General features: G+C 33.8%; 1 protein-coding gene across 1 annotated transcript; it reads left to right on the plus strand.

Annotated features, from left to right (window-relative positions):
• The first annotated feature begins 6,023 nt into the window (after window positions 1-6,023).
• LOC107716499 (cyclic AMP-dependent transcription factor ATF-3) lies at window positions 6,024-8,513 on the plus strand. Its single transcript, XM_016522981.1, has 4 exons — window positions 6,024-6,182; window positions 7,241-7,379; window positions 7,611-7,718; window positions 7,965-8,513. The coding sequence occupies exons 1-4, from the start codon at window positions 6,079-6,081 to the stop codon at window positions 8,220-8,222; spliced, it is 609 nt and encodes a 202-aa protein (XP_016378467.1). The 5' UTR covers window positions 6,024-6,078; the 3' UTR covers window positions 8,223-8,513.
• The last annotated feature ends 375 nt before the right edge of the window (window positions 8,514-8,888 follow it).

The raw sequence follows: 8,888 nt of genomic DNA on the forward strand, positions 1-8,888 counted from the left end.
CACTAACCTTGATTCAGATATAAAGAGACTATTATCACAGGTAAGGCCAAGCACGGGAATTTGGCTTCAGTCCTGCACTGCATTGTTGGTGGTTGTGGACATGCCCTGACCATGTCCTTCTCCTGCACTCTGATTGGCTGATCTCAAGGGATTATCATTAACTATTAATCCTATGCTGCAATGATGCCTACTGTAGTCACACCACAGAGCAGTCAGATGATGTCATCTCACTTTAGCAAGCTGATTGGCTGAAGCCCCTCGTGCATCTCTGTGCTCACCATATCAGTTTTATATCATTCAGAGCTAGATCCTTTACAGGCAGTCACGCGACTTCTTAAATATGGCGTGACTCTTAAAGACTAAGTGCAGTGGTTTTTATAAGAGGCCTGTGCTGCTTCAATTCCCTGCTTGAAATAAAATACCAGAAATTAGGGCATGTTACGTTCTACATGCCAGTAAGAAGTCAAATGTCCAACTTAATCCAGTTCTTCGAATTTACAGCAAATTGAAGAAGTGAGGAATGGGAAATGAATGAGGAAAATGAGGTTTGCCTGAGGTACTGCTCGGATGCTCACTGGATGCGAAATGAGAAAAAAAATCATGAACACTTCCTTAGTCACAGAACAAGCTGCAATATACTTTCACATCTGCAGGAAGCAGACAGTAGAGTAGTGACTCTTAAAGACTAAGTGCAGTGGTTTTTATAAGAGGCCTGTGCTGCTTCAATTCCCTGCTTGAAATAAAATACCAGAAATTAGGGCATGTTACGTTCTACATGCCAGTAAGAAGTCAAATGTCCAACTTAATCCAGTTCTTCGAATTTACAGCAAATTGAAGAAGTGAGGAATGGGAAATGAATGAGGAAAATGAGGTTCGCCTGAGGTACTGCTCGGATGCTCACTGGATGCGAAATGAGAAAAAAAATCATGAAAACTTCCTTAGTCACAGAACAAGCTGCAATATACTTTCACATCTGCAGGAAGCAGACAGTAGAGTAGTGTAGTTTACTTTACCATAAAAAGAAGTTTCATTCTAAATGGAATCCAAAAACTGAAGACAGCAAAATTAGTGCCTCCAAAAAGAGGAAGTCCTCGCTAAATGTGTTTCATTACATGTATTACGTTCCAAGCGTGATACAATTTGGTTTCCTTATGAATTACGTAAGGCATTTATGCTTTTGTGGGGAATGAGCTTTAGGTATTTGCTCCCACCCTACATGCTGTTTGCACATAGGACCGAAATAACAAAACACAGGAGGCCTGCTGGAGAAAGAAATGAGGTCACGGCCCGTGACGGGGTTGGGAATCCTGGCTTTCCCTACTTTGACTGTTTGCGCCGAAAGTCTTTTGGGCGGGAGTCCGTCACTATGGGCGCAGCCGGTGTAAACACGTACACAGTGCTGTGGTGTGTGTACCAGGGTGAGGGCAGTGTGAAGGTAGCACTGAGTTAACTGGGACTTTATAAATAACTATGAGCCCTACAGCTGTCTATGTCACATATGTAAGAGGAAAGCTATAAACTATTATTTAGAGAAAGCAGTGTCAACATTTATACTGAGCAAGTGATGCTACAGATATTTGGGCCCCATTGCTTCTGAGTCATTTAAGACAATGTACCTTTTAGTATTACCATTAGCAATTAATTTTAAAAAAAACAATCAAAAATTACATATATTATCATATTCTATAATATAATACAATATTATATCATATTGTTATACACAAGATGAAGAAGCTTGCGTACGTTCCGTATCCACTGACAAGGCTGGTTGGAAAATATTAATCTCAGCCCACACAAAACTCTTCCTAAATATAGAAATACAAAAGAATAAACCACATGTCGCCAGACTTGAAATATGGGCAAATATTTAGTCACTTTGAGGTCTATGAGTTGGAAGCCCTGAAACCATCTGGAATGACTTGTTTTGCTTCAAGACCCAGATTTTACATTGGACACCATGTGACGACCCAACATATTATAAAAATGGTTTATCATATAAAAGTTAACAAAACATCTCAAAATCAGACATTTTTTTTAATGAACTACATATAGCCCAAACAATATGCAAATGATAACTAAGATTATAAAATATTAACTAATACTTAGTAAATACTTAAACAACAGCAAAAGTGTGACAGAACAAACACTGGGCCAGATATTAGCTATATTAGTATAAGTCATTTTTCTACATCAGACCCGTGACCCATTTTTGGGTCTTGACAAATACCATAAATACTACTTTTACTTTTATGCGTAAACGTTTGTAATTAGTTTAGGAATTAACAAATAATAAACCAGAGTTTGATGTTTATCGCTACATCATGCCACATTATAACAAAATAAATGCAAACAAATTATTTAATTTTAGTTTCAAAATGATTAAGATGGTTTCAAAATGGTTTAGAAAATTATTTAGATAGGCTACTTTCGATATAGATTCACATGATAATGTTTATATATATATATATATATATATATATATATTTCAGATAGATAAAGTTTTTAAGGCTTTTTTTGTTCTTAGACAACTGGATTAATGAAAGGTATTGCTCAAAATCTTTTATAAAAACAAAGAAGAGAGGTCTAGAGTTTGAATATTTGCATTTGTGGATGTGAAATTTAGCAAGAAACAAAATCAGATTCACTACATAAGATTCCTTTTAGATTGTTCATACTCAATAAAACCCAATACTACGTCCTTCCAAAACAGAATACATTCATTATAAATGTTACTCCTAATGAAACTTAAAACATCTTGCCAAAATGTCTTTGTAAATGGACAATTCCAAAAGAGATGAACAACAGTTTCGACAGAGTCATCACAAAAAGAGCAACTGGAGGAAATATCACTTTTGAATTTTTTCATGTAATGCTTTGCAGGATAGAACTTATGAATTATTTTGTAGGAAATCTCCTTTACTTTGTTAGTTAGTAAATAAGTATGAGGAAGCATCCACACTTTTTTCCAGCAGATGTTACCCACTGCATTATTCCAATAAGCAGTCACAGCTGGCAGAGTAATAATATTCTGCTGAAATAATGAACGAGATATTTTTGGTATTATATTATTCTCACTGCAGTCGGTTGATGGGTATAAAAGGGTGGGGCATATTTACGTAAAAAATATAGCGAACTAAATATTTTACTATATACAACAAAACTGACCATGCTATCCATTGTTTCACCAAAATACTATAGTTAATTCAGTCATTGTTATCATTGTAAAACCTAAATTAAAATAATAATAAAATGATTATTTTAATAATAAAATAATATTAAAATAAAATTATGATAATATAAAAAATTGTAAAGGTATTGACTGTGTTCCTAGTGTGCTACATGGTATACTAACAGATACTGTACTGTATCATTAGATTTTTTTAGATTTAATGACATCTACAGAGAAATCATCAGGCGTTTTCGATGACTAACGTTTGACTGGAATGCGATGTGTCAGACCGAAAGTGCAAATCAAAATATCGATCCTGACCTTTCATTATTCCAGCAATATACGTTTCGTTTCAAACGCGTGATGTTTTGGGAAAAGGGTGATTTGACGTCTCACCTCCAAGCCTAGAAAACAAGGGAAAGTCTCAGGATTACCGTATAGTCTCAATTTCCCGGAAGATGACGTGTTCCCCCCTGGCGAGAATACTCGTGTGCTTGTCTTAAAGAAACAATGCGCAGTCTGTGCTTCTTAAGAAAGTGCTTTGTGCGCTGTTTAACCTGTGTCTGTGTGACACAAAGGCCACATCTTCTGGAGTAAAAAAAAAATACAATAAAGGGAAATTAAAAAAATTTTTAATATTAAAATAATCTGGTTGCAACTATAGAAACCATATTCTTCTTTGAACTTGGCGTTAGTAAAACCACAAGCCTTGGTTTTTCATAATGCCCACATACAGTTGAATGGAATTGGAAATAAAATAAAACAAGAAATGGAAGAAGAATACAAATGTCATTCTTTTCTTTCTTTCTTTCTTTCTTTCTTTGCTTTATTATTATTATTATTATTATTATTAATTTTTTTAGAAAGTGCTTCAGAAAATACATGAATACAGAGAGAATAGATATATAGGACATATTTTATATTTAATTATAATGATGATGATGCTGGTTATGAAATAGTGAATGCTGGGTTCTTAAATAATGGATGTGTGGTAAAAACAAAAGTGAAAGATAAACACTTTGTACATAATACAAGTGTTTTTCAAAATGAAAATGAAGCCAAATGAAAGAAACATGCAACATTATTATGAACATAACATTATATGTAAAATCTAGTACATCAAGTGATTCTACTGTGATTTAATGTTGATTCCTATTTTTATATTTTATTCATAATTTTAAAAATAAATACATACATAGGAAATTACCTCCCTTAAAATCGTGACTGTGTTCTTATCAAAAATCTTATTAGACTCAGATCAACAATAAAGATATAGATCTTTTGAGTGGCGATGTCATAATAACAAAACTGAAAGACATTTAAAAATATGGCTGTAAAGTTTTCTTCACATCATAAAGAAACTGAATGGAAAGGATCATATATTACACTGAATACTATAAGGACGTTTCTTGTTCACCTTTTCTTTTACTCAAACCTTTTACATTTTTGTTGATAGACAACAATCAACACATAACAGATGGAAAAGTGAAATCACTTCTCCTGAATCTTCACTGTGTATTAATAGCTAATAGGTCAATATTGACATCATAACAGCTGTATCCATGTCCTAGACACAAAATGGCCACAGGCCTTTAAACACCTGTTTGACTTTATACGATGGAGCACAAGCTGAACTCTATGACGTGATGTTGCCCTGCCAGATATGATAAAGAGATGATAAGATGGTGAATACCGCTATATTAAGCTCTGTGTAACGTTTTAGATATAGATCATTCAGATGGGTTCACACATGTCTGGAATACATTTTTAGCTTAATCATAAACTGAATATTATGTCTCATTAGAATTTTTTTTATAAATATATCTTAGTATCTAGCTTAGCATGTAAATCTTTACAGTATTTAATGTATTTATGGACACATTTGCTTTATAAAAATGGCAAAAATCTCAAGCACCATTTAAGTTTCAACAGCACCAGTTGTCTTTGTGATTTTGATGTATGTATAACTTTAATTAACACATTTCATAATATTATGTCTGTCATTTGTAAACATATATATCAAGCACACAAAAAGAATTAAGCAGCATATAAAAATGAATGTATTTCATTGCATTCGGCAACATAAAATCAAGTCAAGTTCCATCTGCCAACAAATAATATATGAGACCTTTTCACAGAACTAACTTCCCTTTTCGAAGTCATTTTTATGACTTTTAACCAACTGGTGTCAAAATGTCTGAAGTCAGTTCCCATCAAGTTCACACAGCTGTCCAGCAGAATAACCACAGGTGTAGTTCATCACATTAACTATGGACATTTTTCCTTAATGATGGACAACCATAAATACAACTTCATTTGCCTTAATGTTGAACAATACATTTATTGTTTCAGAATTTTTAAACTGATTTTTCCTTATTACCAAACAGAAACAAATTGCAAGAACTACCTCGAACTAGAGCGAGGAGGGAAAAAATACTAATAAAGATAAATAAAATAATTAAAAATAAATAAAAGTACATACAAAAAAAAAAACAGTAATACTGAATCATAACCACACACACAGAGACACAGACACAATTTTAAAACCTACCAAACTACTAAGAAAAAAAATACTAGCTTAAAAAATATTTGTGCATTTAAAAACTGTTTATAATAAATCATAAATATATGCATATATTTAATGCAATTATACATTCATACTTTTTATTTCTGAAATACGTATTTACATTTACTGTTAAAATACATGTATTGACATAATATAATTTTTCAGATTTAAAATAGGTTTTTACTGTAGCATTTTTACATTCTTATTACATTACTAACTTTTTACAGTTAAGTCAGTAGTCTAATAATTTTTTGAGAAGGTGGTAGAGTTTGTATCCGACTACAGAAAGTTTCCTTATTAAGACCATGATTTAAATCTTGCTTCAAATTTTTTAGATTTCGGAATGATGCTTCAGCATCCTGGTTTGGGTCCCTCGGAGATCAGTGCGACTGCTTTGGTCCCCTGCCTCTCCCCGCCCGGCTCACTCACGCTGGACGACTTCACCAACTTCACTCCATTAGTGATTGGAAGTCTTTTTGGGGCCACTGTCTCTTCATTTTCATAAATCTTCATCTATCGGCAGATGTCAAAACAAGAAAAGCAAAAAGCAAAAAATACACTTTATAATACAATTTTAAAAATGTATGTCTTTAAATTTTTGCAAAAAGCAAATAAGTAAAAAAAAAACACAATGGGAAAAATCAGAAACCACGTGAAATGCTATTTAAAACCCCCAAATATAATTATCTTATGTAAAAACATACACTAGCTGTTATTTCCATATATCAGTCGATATCAAAACAACAACAACAGCAAATTCACTTTAAAATAGTTATAGCTATGAGTCAAATGGAACTTAATCATTACCCAGATTCATTAATTCTAAGAACTTAGTTTTTAAGCCCGACAATCATCATTTCTCTTGGGAAAAATAAATATTACCTTTGTGTCAGGTTTAGACATGGCTCCTTAGTAACACTATTTTGTGTACAAGCACAATTGTATGTATAATAAGGGAGTGTTTTAGTAGTGATTGCACCAGGACTGGTGAAGCGAGATCACTGGAAATTTCCAGAACACAGAGGTAAGAGCATGTACCGGGGTGGATAATGACCCAACTAGAGCAAGAGAGCTGAAAAATCATTCCACTGAACACCCATCCACCACAAATCAAAGTAAACAGCCCAAAACTATGAGCTCTAACATTTGCTTTACCGCCTTTTTTCTTTATCTGATTATTAAATAGATTTATATGACAAATGATTTGTTGATGTTGTCTACTCACATTCATCTACCACAGATTTTACCCCACCGATAAACTGATATCACAAAAGGTTCAGAATAATACAAATAGAATAGAATAAAATCATGTATAAGCTTGCATGCAGCAATATACTATAATAATATTTACAACCTTAAATTATATTTTCAAAGTTGAGCACACTGTAAAATTTCTACTAAAATTGAAAACCTCGGACTGGTCATTAAGCTGTTAAATGGTGAAAACATTTTTAGTGGACTTGCAAAACCAACTGATCACATTTGATTACACTTGCTCACACCAACTTCACTCCATTAGTGAAAGAGGAGCTGCGCTACGCCATTCAGAACAAACGCCTGTCCAACGGCATGAGCACCCTGACCACTGACCGAGCGTGTATGAACACAGAACGCCCCACTGAACTACCTGTGATGAAGCGTGAGGTAAGAACGACTAGTTTACAGTTAGAACATTGAATCAAATGTGATTTCTTGTATTTCACATTAGTTATATTGAGTAACACGCATGTAGAAAAGCCATGCTTGCACAATTCACTTGTTCATCCACTTGTGGAGCTAATTCAGAATCATTAGGCCGTTTCGCTTTCATAAAATCAATATGTATTACACTATGTAGGTATATTTGAACATATGTGATAAATATTGTCATTTCAGACCAATCCAGTGGAGAATGAAAGGAGAAAAAGAAGGAGAGAAAGAAACAAAATTGCAGCAGCGAAATGCAGAAACAAGAAAAAGGAGACAACAGACCATTTACAAAAGGTATTCTTTATGTTATTTTCTCTTTATTATATTTAAGTTTAATTTAAAACATTTTATTTGTATATTTTTATTTTTGTATTATTATTATTTTTATGTTATTTATATTTAGAATATATATTTAATATTATTATGATTTTATTTTTAAAATATGATTTTATTTACAATATTTTTTTCATATTTCTAAAATATTACTTCTTGAATTGTTCACTCATATATGTTCTATGAATGGCTTTTATTTTCATTCAGGAGTCAGAGAAGTTGGAGTCCGTCAATGCGGAGTTGAAAGCCCAGATTGAGGAGTTGAAGAACCAAAAGCACCAGCTAGTTTATATGCTCAACCTGCATAGGCCCACCTGTATTGTCCGTGCTCAGAACGGCCAGACTCCTGAAGACGAGAGGAAGCTCTTCATCCAGCAAATCAAAGAGACCACCCTGCAGGGTCTGAATCTTACCACAAGTGGACCAACACACACCTCAATACCAACTAGCTGTGGGCATCTCTAAATCACAAGCTGTATAGGCAAGAAGCTAATGGTTTGGCAGTCCTTGCCAAGGAACGCTGGAAGGTTCACCCACGTTATAAAGGACTAAACACGGGCGCCTGCCATGCTGCCAGTTAAGGTCGATCTGATGTACACTGAAAGAGACTGTTAAAGCACTAAAGTGTTGAAGGACTTATTTAAATGTGTTCGTAATTGTATGTATGTTTAACATGATATGCTGTTTATATGCACCAAAGCCTGATGTCATGTTGATGCTAGAACAACATGATTTCATTTATTTATCAGCTTGTTGGTTAAATGAAACCCTGTAAAATTTCTACTAAAATTGAAAACCTCGGACTGGTCATTAAGCTGTTAAATGGTGAAAACATTTTTAGTGGACTTGCAAAACCAACTGATCACATTTGATTACACTTGCTCACTCATGGTCATGGACTTTAAAAGACTAAACAGACTGAATAAAAGACAGCAACACACTGACCTTGGGAGCATCTCTCCATCTTCATACAATTCTCCAACAGACAAAATATGAGTGTGTTTAACAGAGTGCGAGTGATTTTCTGGTCTCATTCTGACCAACTAGCCAGTCAATCTCTCCTCTCCCATATCTTTTTTTTTTTTTTTCATAACTATTCAATACATTACACTTAGAGCATTCCAGAGATCC

The sequence above is a fragment of the Sinocyclocheilus rhinocerous genome, unplaced genomic scaffold, assembly GCF_001515625.1.
Source record: "Sinocyclocheilus rhinocerous isolate Xijiao unplaced genomic scaffold, SAMN03320098_v1.1 scaffold1874, whole genome shotgun sequence".
NCBI lineage: Eukaryota > Metazoa > Chordata > Actinopteri > Cypriniformes > Cyprinidae > Sinocyclocheilus > Sinocyclocheilus rhinocerous.

Coding starts and splice junctions, on each gene's coding strand:
- LOC107716499 (XM_016522981.1), top strand. CDS start 6,079: ATGATGCTTCAGCATCCTGGTTTGGGTCCCTCGGAGATCAGTGCGACT. Junction 6,183..7,240: donor ACGCTGGACGACTTCACCAA/CTTCACTCCATT, acceptor TGCTCACACCAA/CTTCACTCCATTAGTGAAAG. Junction 7,380..7,610: donor TACCTGTGATGAAGCGTGAG/GTAAGAACGACT, acceptor TTGTCATTTCAG/ACCAATCCAGTGGAGAATGA.